The 15,119-nt window shown below is 51.2% G+C and overlaps 1 protein-coding gene across 27 annotated transcripts in view; it reads left to right on the top strand.

Moving 5' to 3' along the window:
• Positions 1-15,119, top strand: part of CACNA1D (calcium voltage-gated channel subunit alpha1 D) — a 347,101-nt gene that overhangs the window by 321,046 nt on the left and 10,936 nt on the right. For 19 of the 27 annotated variants that reach the window (XR_015151536.1, XR_015151535.1, XM_086367471.1 and 16 more), the window contains 2 exons: positions 1,715-1,845; positions 14,576-14,692. Coding sequence is in view for 23 of the 27 variants with exons in the window: in XM_086367471.1 (XP_086223597.1) it covers positions 1,715-1,845; positions 14,576-14,692 (248 nt within the window). In the remaining 4 variants the exon portion in view is untranslated. Of the gene's footprint in view, positions 1-1,714; positions 1,850-5,725; positions 9,103-14,575; positions 14,693-15,119 lie in introns of those variants that run through there. The other 8 variants (XR_015151538.1, XR_015151537.1, XM_086367489.1 and 5 more) reach the window with 5 other exon arrangements.

The following is a 15,119-nucleotide window of genomic DNA, read 5'->3' as shown; positions in this document are numbered from 1 at the left end:
GTTGGTCCGCCTCCTGCATGTGGCCTGGTGGAGAGGTAGACTTCGCTGGGGAGAGGCAGCCCCACAGCACCAGGAGGCTCTTGGAATGGAGCTGGGCCGTCCCTCAGGGAGTCAGTGGGGTGGAGAATGAGAACCCAGGTCTGGGAGGCCCATCTCCCAGCTCACCTGGCCTGGAGCAAGTCATGGAACCTCTGTCCACTCGCCTCTCACCTCCCTGCCTCTGCACAGGGCATTGTTAGACCATTTGGACCAGCCCTAGACCGATGAGGGCCCTGGGCTTCATCGCTGCCCAAAGGCCGAGGTTCACTGGGGTGACCCCTGCGCTGCTGTGGGACTTGCCTGGCTTGGGTTTAGAAGGACTGTGACACACTTCTCCAGGCCGACCACCCCCAGGCATCCTCTCACACAGTAACCCTGAGCAGCTTCTGACAAGGAAGTTGGGGGCAGGCAGCCCAGAGTGGCCCAGCAGTGTCTAGTCGCGGACATCCGTCCCCACACGGGCAGGAAATGCACCCCCCGGGCGCACCCCCCCTGAGGGTTCCGGTGTCCCGCACCTTGTCGTGGTTCTTGTCCTATTTCAGTAGGTGCACTATTGGAGAGCTGTTAGATAACAGTGGTTCTGATGGCAGTGGTCCACCGTCACCCGGCCCCTGGCACTTAGACTGCCCAGAGCGCCCTGCAGGCCTCTTGTCCTGGAATCCTCACAGCTTCTCCTGAGAGGCTCAGGCTCACTTGTGGGTGGGAACACAAGCCCAGAGAGGCCAGGGCCTCTACCCTCGATGGCACGTGAGTCGCAAGGGCAGCCTGGCCACAAGTCGAGCGGTGCTAAAGCCTGAGGGTGGCAGCCATTCTCCTCCAGCCTCTGCAAGCCATGGTCACCGGTCACCAGCCTCGTGGGCACCCTGGGCAGGTGTGGGCGTGAGCACCTTGGGAGAGCAGGCCTCGTGGAGACCCCGGGCACACCGGCACTGCCAGGGTGGTTTCCTGGGAGACAGCAAGAGCCACTGTTCTGCCTCATGCATCGCCTTTAATCAGGCTCAGCGGAGGCCCAGCTCCCCGGGCACGCACGGTGGGGCTGCTTCTGAACAAAGCAGAGACAAGGCAGCCAGCTCTGAGGTGAGCTGCAGCTGTCACTCGCAGTATCGAAAACAAGCAGTTCTGAATTACAAACCAAGACACGGCATGTGGAGGCTACTGGCAGAGAATGAAGGGGGCACTTGGAAATCTGGGTCTGCAGTCACTTTTCGGAATCGGCCTCTCCTTCCGAGCTTGCCTGTCACCTTTCTGAGTTCTCTATCTTTCTCTCCAGGCATTGGGGTTTGGATGGTTAATTGTCCTTGGTGTTCGCGGTAATTACACATGCAAATCCCTATGCACGGGTGAAACTATGACCCATGAAGGCTTTTTTTTTTGTTCTGTAATTTTTCTTTTGAGTCAATAACCGAGATGGCACTTCATGGTGTTACTAATACGCTGCTCTATGAAACTCATGACAAGTCCATTATTTTCTGCAATTTTGAGTATCAGTTTATGTAACTGACTCTAATTTTGAGGCTTAACTGCTTTGCACAATCTTGCTTTTCGCTAGATTTAGTTTCCTGTGTCCTAAGCTGAGAGCTCAGTGCCCCTGCCCCCTCCCTGCCCAAAGCAAGTGTTGAGGCTCTTGGTGCAAATGTGCTGATTCGGGAGAGCTCTGTCTGGTCTCTCCGTTTAGATGATGAGGTAACCGTGGGGAAGTTCTATGCCACTTTCCTGATACAGGACTACTTTAGGAAATTCAAGAAACGGAAAGAACAAGGACTGGTGGGAAAATACCCCGCGAAGAACAGCACAATTGCCCTACAGGTGAATTGTTGTTTTTGTCTTTTTCTCTTTTTCACTAACAATTTTACAAGCTTTATTGAAACACTAGAGAGCTGACTATTCATGGTTGAGCAGTTACCACCAGGATTTTGTTTAAACTGAGATACTGCACACTCCCCCAAAGGTGGGCTAGCCATTTCTGGGCCACCAGGTAAGTGCCTCCCCATCCCTGCACCCTCTGTGCCCCCGCATCCATGCCCACCGCAGCCCGGCCCGTGCGGTAGGACCCCCCCCCCCCCCAGGACAGCAGCCAAGGCACACTCTTCGTGGGAGGGGAGCCAGAGCTGCCCCACGCCCCGTCTCCCCCGGGCTTCTCCAACAGCAGCGTCCTCCAAGCAGGCACCCACCTTCCCCCGGCCCTGGGCTCGGGCCCTGGCCGCCCACGAAACAGCTTTCCATCTGAACGCAAGTGCTTTGTTTTGTTTCTGTTTATTTCTTACCCCACTGCTTGTTGGTTTTTGGTCCATCTCAGTAACATCCATCACCTCCTAGTGTGTGTGTGTGTGTGTGTGTGTGTGTGTGTGTGTAAGCGTGTGTGTGTGTGCAGCGTGTCTGTGTCTACGTGTCGTCTCCTGGTGGCTGTGAGCCTTGCTGTGCAAATGCTGTTCTCTCGTGACCCAACCAGCCTCTGGTCCTTACAACTGCCCAGTCTCCTGGAGGGGGAATGTGGCTTTAGGAACCTCTGGTTTTAACCTCTGGTCCATGTATTCAAGGGTGTAGAACCCTCGATAAACGCAGAGCCCTGGTGGGAAGCAGGTGTGTAGGGAAATGGTGTCCCGGTGGAGACCGGTGAAAAGAGGGCTAGGAAGGGCAGTCTGTGGTTGCAGTGATGGAGAAAGCAGGTGGAGGAGTGAGGCAAAGATGCTGAGACTACAAAAAGGGAACTACAGAGGTTGGCAAGCTGTCAGAAACAACTCTGCAAATGAATCGCGCACCCTGTCATCTCTGCTCTCCGAGTAGCTTGACACAGAATGTTTGCCTTTTATGTCCCTCTTACCATGTGTGTCTTAAACTGGGTCTTGTTGGTATGGGTAAGGTTCAATGTGAAATAGTCTTCTGCATTTTTTCCGGGGAAAATGCCCAGCATCGTTTTGTGTTCTCAGTGATGGTAATTACCAAAATGAAGGCTTGTCTGTGATCTTGCTGAGAGAGAATGAATGTGAATGATGATGAATGAAGGGAGGAATGTGAGGTATGTGCACCCGGTGGATTAGGAAATGACCTTGTGTGACAGTGACCTGTGGATTCATGATATGACCTGGGCTTTGCCCAGACAGCTGTAGGACAGTGGGGAAAGATGGATGCTGAATCTATCAAAGAACATCTGCTAAAGGAAGCTTAGTGAATCTGAGGCGCAAATAGCTGACTGTTGCCCCAGATTGTGGAATTTCAATAACACTGTCACCTCTGACCTGTCCAGTTTGCAAAAATGACAACCCTTCTCCTGAGCACAGCTCACACGTAGCCTTAGAGAGGCCAGTCAACTGAAAAGACGCATTTGCAAACTTGAACAGGTCTGGTCCATGTGTTCTAGAGGGTGGTGTGGCCAAATTGGGTACAAAGGCAGGGAGTGATGATCACATTTCTGCACGCTTCTCCCTAAAGCAGCCCAGATTCCAGGGTGTCGTGGTGCCCACCCCCTTACAGGAAACCACTTGCTGTTCTCAGATTCTAGTTGGTGGGTGTGGTGGGGCTTGACTTTTCTGGAGGGGGAAACATACTCTTCCGTGGATGGCTGTGTCATCATGTATCATAAATAACCAAGGTAGTGCTGTGCTGAAGAGATTTCCCTTTTCCATGGAAGGCAGGTACAATGACCACTTGAAGACAGGGTTATACCTTTGCTGAGTCCCCAAGGCTTCCTAGTTAGAAGGCTTCAGTGCTCGCTCTGGAGGTTGGATATAGTGTTTGGATGTTTTAAGACCTGAATGACAACACATGCCTATATAATTAATAACCACGTAGTGGGGTGGGTTTCACTGAGTCTTTAAGTCAAAGGTTCCAATGATGCTGAAGCTGCACATATGCGTCATGGCTTAAAAGACTATTGCGTTGTCCCACAGTCATGTTTTTCTCCTGGACATTTTTCGTTTTGTTGTTTGTAGAAAGTTTTATTTCCTTGGTGAAATTAAAATATTTCCAGTTAGGTACCAACATCAGCACATTTCCACATGGTTCCATTGGGAGTTGAGGCTGTGACTATGCTTTATGTTGTGTACCCAGCCTAGTAAATTAAGTTGTCTTCATAATCTTGACAGATACTCTGGAAAATGCACTTGATTCTGCAGCAGGCATTGGAAACAGAAAAATTTTGCCTCCGTGAAGGATAGTTCTCATTACATTTTTGGTCCTGTGCTGTAGGAAGGGCTTTAAATGTATCCTGTCACTCTGCACTTAACTAGCAAGACGAAGCACTTCCTTTCTGAATTGAGGAAATAATACGAGCAGATGTGACGTTAGGGAAACAGGGTCAGATGGCAGCGGGAGGAGAAATGAGTGAGCCGTGTCACTAGGACAGGAACACAGGTCCTCAGAGGAGCTCCTCACAGTGGGCGTGGCCTATTAACAAGTGGGATGAGGTGGTCCTCCCTGTGTCGGGGTGCCAGTAGACCAGCAGCTCAACTGCTAATGAAAAGAGGAGCACAAGCCTCGGGTGAGCGCCCGAGACGGACGTAGGCCAGTGCTGCTTGTGCCGCGCAGGGTGCATCCGTCTGAGCAGGGTCAGAGCTGGCCCACGTTCTTTGCCCCCACAGTGACGCGGCTTTGGCGGGCACACGGCTGCACTCTGGTTATCAGCCCCGTGGGCTCCATCTGGTCTCCCTCTGTTCAGACCAACTGCAGGGCCCCTTCTCCATGAAGGGGGGGTGACTTGAGGCGCTCCTGGATCCCATGTGGGCAGGAGCTCGGCACCCGGTGTCCTCTGGCCTCTGTGGTCTGAATGAGTGTGCAGTTTCCATCTGTCCATCCATCTTCATCAGTAAAGCCAGCCTTCTCTCCCGCCCCTCTCCAGAGGGGATCAGAGGGAAGCTGCGTCAGGCTTTTTCTTTTTCCTCCCTCATCCCCTACGTGCCATATTCACTTTAGTTTAACTCAGCCTTTGCTCTTCATCCATTGTTGCTGCATCCCAGTGACCTGCAGATTTCCACCTGGATCAAGCAACTAAATGAACACAAGTCCACAGCCGTGGAAACTCTGTCCCCTCCCCAGCAGACAGTCTGCCCCGTCAGGCTTTCCAGATGAGGACCGCAAGATCCAGACACGCATTAGCCCAGTATCTCATGGATCGAAAAAGAGAACAGGTCCCAGAGTGGGGAGAGTTTTGTTCATTTCTTTTTCTTTCAATGTCCAAGGATTTCCTTTATGCCAGAGACACTCTGGTAGAGTCTGAGGGGGAGACTGTTTCCCGCTCAGCCAAAATGGGAGCCTGCCCATCTTCATGACAGGAAGATTTGAGAGGGCTGTATATTTTTTTTTTCTTACCTGTTTCAAAGTTAGGTTTAAGGCTTGTAAAGAATTAGACAGGTTTTCTCACGTGAAAGCCTGAGCCCCAGCTGGCAGGTGGTGGTGTAGGTGGCCCAGGGGAAAGGTGGGTGGTGGATCGGATCCAATGACTCCCTCACACGGCCTCCTTGGAGGGACTCAGGCATAAGCCAGAGGGAAATCGGGGTACTCCACAGACACGGACCTGTCACGTATCTCACAACTGTCGTGTTAGTCTCAAAACTTAGCAAGGTTTTTTGTACTTTTTTTAAAGCATGATTCCATCTAAAGCCATAAAAAGGCTATTTTTTTTTCTTTTTTAATCTAAGAGAAGAACAGATGCTAACAGATAAGATTTCACTGGCTGATTCATTTGTTTCAGATGCTTGAACGGATGCTTTAGAATTTTCTGCCTGAGCTACAGCACCAAGCTCGTTAGTCGGAAGGCGTTTGTGGCTAAGGCCTTGAAAGGGAAAAGTCTCAAGTGGGCTTATTTCTACTGAAACAGCATTTCGGGAGAAATGCAGGAAAAAGCAAACCCAAGGCCCCAGAGAGATCCCTTCCAAGCAAAGCACTCTTCCGGAAGGTGGAAGCGGGGCCGTGGCTCAACTGCGGGGCCGTGGCCTCCTGTCGTGGATGCTGCTCACGTGGCTCCTTCTCGTGGAAGGGAACGAGCGGGGCTTAACAGTTTTCCCTTGCGAGCAGAGACTCAGAGAAAGGGAAAGAGTGAGAGAGAGTGAAGGAGGGGGCAGCCGCCCCAAGAGAAATGAAATGAACACAACTTCCTGATGCTGGCCAGTAAAAAAAAAAAAAGATTAATAAAAACGATTAAGCAGACCTGCCTAAGGTGGGCAGCTGACTCCATTCCAAAGTCCTGCATCCCTAGTTTGCCCGAACTACCAAAGACTGGCAGGCCCCTCGGCGCTGGGCAGACAGAGTTCTTTTTATATATGCCAGGCCATCCTGACCATCCCACTCAGCTCTCTGCAGTGACGTGTGCACAGTGCAGGGAGACGGGGGCAGGACAGGAAGCGCAGACACCCCCATTTACACTGACACACACACCTGCATGCCCAGACCAACCCAGGTGACACCTCAGGTTCCATCTTAACGCGTCCGCGGGAAACACCACCACACCCCAACCTCATCCGACATTGTCCGTCTCTAATTCAAAGCCAGTCCGGGGATGCCTCTTTGGAAGCAGTGTGGTCCAGTTTCAAGGACACTGGGAGTCAGGGGACCTGGGTTCTAGTCCCAGTGCCAGCGTTCACTTGCTGCGTGACCTTGGGCAAGACACTTAACCTCTCTGTGCCTCAGTTTCCCCATCTGTAAAATGGGGGTAATAATGTCGACCTACCTCACAGGGCTGTTGTGAGGAATAGCTAAGTGATTGTAAAGCACTTTGAACGTATAATTGCTTATTATTAAGACTACAACAATAATAATATCATATGCCTGTTTACTACCAGAACTTTAAGAAACTCTTGTTTTTCTTTGATCTTTTGTTCTGTTCTGTATTTGTAGTGATCCATCGAGAAAGAGAATTCCCCCCTTTTTGAGATATCTAGGAAACGTGTAAAGATATAAACAGAAGTAACTCAGGTTGTTGTTTTCTCACATCTCACAAAGGGTATATTTTTGCCCAAGAAGTTGCTTTGCGAGGGGGCCCCATCTGAAATTCTCAGCCAACTCCAAGCAGTGGTTGAGGGGTCAGTACACCTGACCCTGAGCCCAAGACGCCCAGAGGAGTCAATCTGAGTTTTGGAGTCAGCATTCAAAAGTAACCTTAGTGTAAGACCCCGAGGTTCCTGAAGAGTCTAGAGAAGAGAAGGGTTACAAGCCACAGTCTGTGCAGATTGGAGGTGTGTGTGTGTGCGTGTGTGTGGGGCGTGGAGCCCCGGTGCGTGGGGAAGCCCGGCTCCTGGAGCCATATCACCACGGGGAAGAGCGGTGCGAGCAGAAGTCCCCCGGGCCTGTCCTGTGCGTGACTCAGCCCCTCCCAGCCGTGAGGTCTGCTCCAGTGTTGTCTTCTGTGCTCTGACCTTTGTCCCACTGGGGAAGCAGCCCTGGCCCCTGATTCTGCTTCGACATGCACAGACTGTTGGACGTCTAGGAGCTCGAGGTGGGTTTTCCTCACAGCAGAGTCCATGGGACGGGAGAAAAGGGCTGCCTTTCTGACACAGCACTGTGGGCGGTGACGTGGCATGGGGGTGACCCCTGTGAGGATGCTGAGGTACATCTGGATGCTGACAGTGGTGGCCCCCGGTACCTTGAGTCTCCTCACCTCCTGCTGGCACCCCAGGCCCACTCCAAACCCCTCTGTGAGTCAGTCACTGAAGGGCTAATGCCTGCCTTAGTGGGGACCTCTGGGGCTTGCGGAGGTTTGGTCTGAAGGCCCACCTCCACTCTGGCTGGGTAGTGCCCAGGATGTACCAGTTATTAAGTATTTGGTGTGTCATAACTGAAAAAGAAGCAGCCCTGTGGGCACCTGAGAAGTGTGTCCACCATCACAAATGACCCCTCTGTCCCCCACCTACTCTGATGTCAAGTTTATTAAGCACTGAAAGGATGTACTTGCTCACCCCCCACGCCCAATTGTGTCACCCCATGTCAGAGGCCTCAAGTGACCACCTGTCTTCTAAATCTGAGTCTGTACACCAGAGCCTCCACAGAAGAGCCCTAAGCGATTCCTGAGGCTGGTGTCTCCACACACGTATCTCCACGGTCCTTCCACATGAGTAAAAACTGGAACACGGTAACTTTCTAGGTCGGACTTAGGGAAATGCAAGAATCTTGCCCCACGTGGGCCCGGTGGTGGCTGGTAGCTGAGGCCAGTTGGTTAAGGACAGTCAGGAATCGCAGGGGCCGCCTCCCGCCTCAGCTCCAAACGAGGCTTCCCTGAAGCCTGGGCGACAGTCAAGCTGCAGACACCTCTCTCCTTTTCCCTAAAATCTTAGCTTCTGCTAAGGTTTGGATGTAGAAAAGTTGTGAGAGACGAGTCAAGTGGAGTGTGTGAGACTGACAGCCTCTCGCAGCAAACTCGGTGCCCGACACCAGAATCCATGGTGCTAAACTCTTAACTAAGCTCCTGGATGGAAGACACGACACAGGCCAGAGTCCATCGTAGGACAGCAGGTGTAGGATTGGACCTCGGGCTCTTAAATAACTTACTCTATGATGTGACCTAATTAAATCTTCAGTGGATCCGCAGGGTTATTGGGCACTCAGTTGTCTGCTCTTAAAAGTAGAATCTTTCCTCTCTGAGAACAGTGGTTCTTATTTTCACGAGTCTTTGAGATGATAGAATTACTGAAAATAAGGAAAATTACATTACGTAATTGCAAAAGGTGTGATTTTTTTTTTTTTTTTTAAATCGGGGCATGTTGTTGAATAACACCCAGCTCGTAGCCCTCTTTAGCGCAAACGTGTCACAATTCAGTCATCCATGGGTGGGAACTACCTAACACGCTGTGCTAATTCGTTGTCCATGGCACACCGTAGCCCTCAGAGAGGGGGCTGTTTGGGGTAATGGGAGGATAGGTCATTGTAAGGCACAGTGAAGGCCAACCATGCCAAAGGCTCACTCAGAGAAGCCATGAGGGGGCATTTCTTCCGAAAGTATAGAGAAAGACCCTGAAGATTCACAGGAGTTCTGGATGGGGAGGAGCCCAGCACCCAAGGAAGAGATGCTGTGGCCTGTCCGTGGGTGGGTTAGCTGCAAGTTCTCAAATGTTTTGGTCTCAGGAACCTTTTATGCTCTTAAGAAGTACTGAGGACCCTTATCTATCAGTATTTACTACATTAGGAATTTAAACAGATTTTTAAAACCCAGAATATGCAAGCACAAAGATGCTGGAGAGATGAGATCCCCAGGGGTCAAGCAGCCTTTTGGAACACCCCAGTGTGCTTCTGGGAGAGGATGAGGGCGTACAAGCATCCTTGTCTTATCATGCAAATCACAGTGACCTCCTGCAGGGGTCTCAGGGGCCCTAGGGTCCTTGGGCTGCACTTTGAGAACTGCTGCTCTAGGGGACTGAGCCCACCCCCCTAAAGGAAAAGGGTGCTGGAGCCTTTTTATAATCTCGCCCTACCCTGAACCGTTCCCTGCCTTCCAGGCCCGTGCCCAGTCCCAGCCGCGTTCAGACTAAGAGTCATACCCTACATGCGTGCTGTTCTGGAAGAATGGTGGCCTGAATTCGTGTGTGAGAGCGAAGTGATTGTAAGGATCTCAGCTCCTGAGGGTGGCATGGCGGAGATGAGAATGTGTAGTGAGGATAGTTTTCATGGTACCGAGTGATCGTCTGTCATAGCTGTAATACAAGAGCGCAGCTGGGTTAGTGGGAAGAAGGGTCACACCATGATTGGGCGGCAGCCACAGTCGTGTGTGATCACAGTCGTGAGTGAGCGCGTGATCGTGGCTTGATTCCAGCATTCTTCTTCATAGACCCAATACCGTGGGGTTGGCATGGTGTCGCTGGAGGCTTGAGCATCAGGACTGCTAGTTGAGCCTTGACGAGGGTGGGCAGGTCACTTAACCACATGGGAATAATCCTGGCCCCCCACCCACACCCTTCCTCCCAGGATGTGGTGGGATAAAGAGTGTGATAGCACTCAGCAAAGATTCTAGCAGAATAGGAGTCGTGACTGGTGACTTCTGCTAAGCCCCCATTTTAAGTAAAACTCTCTGTTTTCAGGAAACTGGCAAGCATTTCCCCATTTCTGGTGTTAAAACTACAACCAAGAAGCAAGGTGGAACTAAAACAGAGAGCTCTGTCAGATTGTTTGCAGGGAAATGTGATAGGTCACTTTAGGCAATTTATTTAAAGTTTCCTTTATGTTTTGAAGTGAAGGTAACAGACTTGCTGCATTCGGCGCAGTGTCCCCCCTGAGGGTAACTTACACGGTAGCTGTATGGCTGACTTTGCAGTGAGGGTTGGAATCACTGTGCATGACTCACGGGGGTGCTGGGCTCATGATGCTAGCCCCTGATGTTTATATATAACTCGAGGGCTGTTCATAATGTTGATAATGGACGCAAAGGCCACACTCAGAGGCGGAGAGCGATGACAAAAGAAGGGGTGTGCCTGTGTGTGATGAGTGTGCATGTGGACATGCGGGGGAGGCTGAGGACGGCTTGTGGATGAGCAGGTGTGTTCTGAGAGAATTGAATCTCCAGTTCTTTTCTGTTGAGGGAGCTAGTCTAAAATGATCCCTTCTGATTGGGGAGGGGAAGAATCCGGCTAAAGGGTTAACCAGAACTCGCCTTGAAGGAGATGGCCGAGCAGGGCCAGCCCTGGCTGAGCGAGACCTGCCTGTGATAGAGACCAGGCTCTGCTCTGCCCAGCAAGGGCTCTTGGGCTGAAGCCTGGAAGCCTGGCACTCACACCCGAGGATGAATGGGCTGGCTCAGTCCCACCTGGAGACCCACATCTCTTATCTGCACTGTTACAGTGTAGGTTCAGGGGGTGGTTTGGGCGTTTCTATGTGCTCAGAGCTGGCAGACCACCGGTGTGTGTGATGACGCTAGCTTAGGGAGGCGAGCAGTGAGAGCTTTTCTAATGCACCAGGTAGGAAAAACTTACCCCTGAAAGAGGGTGAGAGAAAAGAAGGTATGTGAATGTTCCTATTTGAGGTTAGAACACCATAACATAATGTAATTGCTTCAGAAATAGATTTTATAGTTTGGGGGTGTTTTTTTAGACTTATTCATTAGAGTAAATATCTATAAAATTCCAATTAAATGGTGTCTAACATTGAAAGCAGCAGTCTACAGGCAAAATGCCAACATTTCTTTGTTTTTAAAAAAAAATATGAGAACATCTAGGATTTAAAAATCAACCAGAAACTAGGCTTGATTCTGTTTAATATTTTATATGATTGGACATCTTAAATCAATAATGTTTCTATTTTATAGCAGCAATTCTGTGTTTATTCAAAACCATAATTCTGTGATGTTACTGGAATGACTTTATATGGCTTTGTGTTGGTTTAAATGCTAATGGCCACATTTCAAATTAAAATAGTATTTTGCTGATAGAGGTAGACACAAACATGACATATGAAAGAATAGTTAATTTTCCTGATTGTAAAGTGTTTTATTTCAAGGGAAAAAATGTTCTTTTTTTAAGGGCTGTGGTGGGGGGGGGGAGAAACGTTATCAAGGGTTTAAGATAGATTTCTGCACTTTCGGAATTGGAACTTGTGCCTATGGAATTTTTGGAGCAGCCTAAGCTACCTTTTAGCTTGATATGTGTGCTAGAAATTTTTTCATTATCATGTTTTGTGATATGTAATAAATTCAGGGTGCTGTGCTTAAGCTTCGCTTCAAGTTTGGGAACATGTGTTTCCCTCATTCCAAACCCTGGCAGATACCCTCCCTGCTCTGTGTCCCCTCCCCTCCCACCCCACTCCCCACCTGTCCTTCCTTAGACCCCCTGTGAAAGAATGAAGTCAATCCCTGACTCTTAGAAGGTGTGTTTCTTCCTCCGTGGAGCAAGCGAACTATAACCGTGATTTCTGAGCCTCTGCTTTCCTGTCTGGGAAGAGTGCTGCGTTCTCTCCTCCTTTGACGTCTCTTTAATAAACATGTTGTCTTTATTTGTCTTTGGAAGTGGCCTCCTGGGCCACCTTTCAATTTTCTCCATGATTTCTGTTGGAAACAAATCTCTGTCCTGTGTCTGTTTACTGCTCTCTCCTAATCCTGTGTACCATTGAAGACATGCTGGAGATAGTTTTTGTTTTTATTATGCAATTATGTCATATGTGTATTTCAGTGAAATGTCAAACCATCAACAGAGGATGATGTTAAAAATTATCCAAATAAATAGTTTTCTATTTCTTCTAATCAGACCTAGTCCAGTCAGTTGAATGACAGTGATTAGGACTCTCTGCTGTTATTTAAACAGAGTGTCCCCAGCCCACAGTGCCTTGGGATGTGGATTACGGTACCTAATTTACCTGATGTGTAGTCGGTGCCTTGTCACCTGTGTGTGTTTTGTGCAATGGCAGTGGGTGTCTCAAACCTGGCATCTTATTTGGGAGCCTCAGAGCGGGTAACAGCTTTTTCTTCCCAGTGATCCAGAATCAGATGGTGAAACCCTGGTTTAATGTATCATCCCTTGATAAGCGTGCCCTAGAGAACACTGCCTGGCTGACTTGCAGGCTGTTCAGTACCGCTGGGCTCGCCCTTGCTGCCCAGGCCTGCAGCTCTGTTGTGAAAGAGCTTTCACCCACTTGGCATTAGAGTTGCCTTCTTGATGCCCCCCTGAGAGTGGTATGGGTGTGCCTCTAAGAAAAATGGTTTCCCAGGCTCAGATGTGCTGGAAGCTTGGGTCCTGGGAGAGTGTATATGCATGTGTGCACGTGTGTGCCTGTATGTGTACCTGTGGGCACGTGTGAGTGTGTGTCTTGTGCCTGTGATCAGAGGGACAGGTGAGCGAGGGGCAGTCTTACCACACCACGGAGTGTTCTGGGTTTGGACCTGCAACACCTGTGTCATTCTCCTGTGAGACCACAGCATTCCTAGCTGGGAACCTTAAAGATTTGACTCCAGGCCACAGTTTCACCCCCACAGGTCATAAAATGGAAAAGTCTGCTGCTCCTATGTTGAAAGAATGGTTCAAACCAGACCCAGCCTGGTTGGTGCACCATCTTTGAAAAGATCCTCTCCTAGGCCGAGGGCTGCTATGAACAAGGCCATTTTCACGGGAGCCTCTTGGGCGGTTTCATGCACCTTTCTGTTCTAAATGAACATCCCCCCGCCCCCCACCACTGGCATCTGCAGGAGGCCCATCTGAGCATTCCCACACGAGGGGCTCAGCCCTGCCGCATCTGGCAAGACTGCGGCCACCATCCTCTCTGACCCCCACCCCACCCGCTCCACTACCAGGCGTGTCTCAGTTGTGGTCCTGACGCTTTGTCTATGTCCTACACCCACCCACTGCCAGGGTGTGCGGAAGAAGGGCAGGGCAGGGCCCCCTTCTCTGCACACTGCCCTCACATTGGGAAGTATTAGCTGCAGATGGAGACCCGCACAGCCAGACCCCGGACGTCCTTTACACCTTTAGCGGTCACTGAGGTGCAGACAGACTGCCAGCACCTTAAGGGGTGCTGCCTGGATACAGGACGGGTGACCTTAGACCTGGGGTGGGGAGGAAATGCCTCTCTGAGATGCCAGTGTTTTTGTGGCGAAGGATTGAGTAACTGTACTGTCCCTATTAAGCTTGCCGGTTTTCTCCAAGTCTTTGGTGAAAACATAATTTTCTTGGAGCCAAGAGCTACCCCTTGCCCACAGATAGTCTGTAAGCATCTTAAATGTTTCCCTAACACAGTTAGGTACAATGGGAGGCCTTTCCCAGGCCCTGTCCCGAGGGAACCTGGGGCCCAGGGTGAGGCAGGCTGGTAGCAAGGGCCCTGGGGAAATGCAGGATGTCTGTGAGGGGCCTGAAGGGCTCACCTGGTTGGTATTAGACCACCTCCAGAGGCTGGAGCCCCTTTCAGTGTCTTGTGGTCTTCAAGAGGATGACCCAAGCATTGGCCATTCTCAGCCTGAGCATAGGCTGCAGGCCATGGTGCCCACAGGGCCACGGAAGCCGGCCCTGCACGTGGCCCAGGTCCGTGCGTGTCTGTCCACTGTGCTGTGGTCCTGAGTGTGCTGTGGCTGCGGGTGTGTTGTGTCACTCCCTCACTCCCATGGCTTTGAAGCAGAACCACTGGCCTGGACGGCTGCTTGGTTTGCTTGCCCTCTGGCCCCTGCACTCAACTCCCTCATCCGGAACACGGTCAATGAGCCCTTGCCCACCTGCACTGGAGAGCAGCCAGGCTGTGCCCCTCGCCCCACCTGAGGTCTGGGAGGTGGCGCTCTGCCACCATGCTTCCATGGACTGTCATTTAGACCTGGGCCTGGGTTCTTGGCCATGGCAGACCCTAGTACTGGTAACCAGGGCCTGTTTCCTGCGAGTGGAGGTGTTTGGAAAGAAGGTTACTGGCCTCAAGCACCCCAGCCTGGGCCATCTTGAACTCCCGACCATACCCTATATCCCTGAGCCCACAGGGACACCATCAGGAGCATTCAGACAAGTGGTCAGTCCCCTGGACTGTCCTCAGGAGAAACCTTCCTTTCCCACAACTGACTCAGGCAGGAGCACAGCCAGGACCCAGGCTGCCCCCCGCCCTCTCCCCCGCCCCGGCCACCCGTGTCATCTAACTGGTTTTGCCGTTCTCATTGATCTAGGCGGGATTAAGGACACTGCATGACATTGGGCCAGAAATCCGGCGTGCTATATCATGTGATTTGCAAGATGATGATCCAGAGGAAACAAAACGAGAAGATGAAGAAGATGTGTTCAAAGTAATTATTCCACGCCTAGCTACACACTGGCCACTTGGAAATAGCAGGGCAGGAGTCCAGTTGGGGCAGTTAACGATCTGCAAGAGAGCCTGGAGGACGCACAGCAGCCCCCAGGCCTAAGGGGCTTATGGGCCCTGCCTTCACCCCCTGCAGCAGACGCTCCCCATCCCCCAGCACCCTTTCCAGGGCCAGGCCTCCTCCTCTGAGCTTGCTCCTCTGCCGCACACTGGCCACTTTGGAGGAGCTTGGCCACAACCACTGGCTGTGGACGAGCATCCTGGGTCCTTCTAGCAGCTGCCAGCCCTCCCTACCTGCTCTCTCCCCACCGGGCTGGCTCTTTGGTCTGCCAGCTGGCCCTCTGCTTCCTAGCCCCTGGCCCAGAGACATGCCTGCGGCCTGGCCTCAGCTGCTGGGGCCACCGACAGCC

Source organism: Bos grunniens, chromosome 22 (genome assembly GCF_055505025.1).
Source record: "Bos grunniens cultivar Pamir isolate PY7600 chromosome 22, Bosgru_T2T1.0, whole genome shotgun sequence".
NCBI classification, from domain to species: domain Eukaryota; kingdom Metazoa; phylum Chordata; class Mammalia; order Artiodactyla; family Bovidae; genus Bos; species Bos grunniens.
The sequence above is the reverse complement of the archived record's forward strand: the minus strand, read 5'-3'. Positions and strand labels throughout refer to the sequence as shown.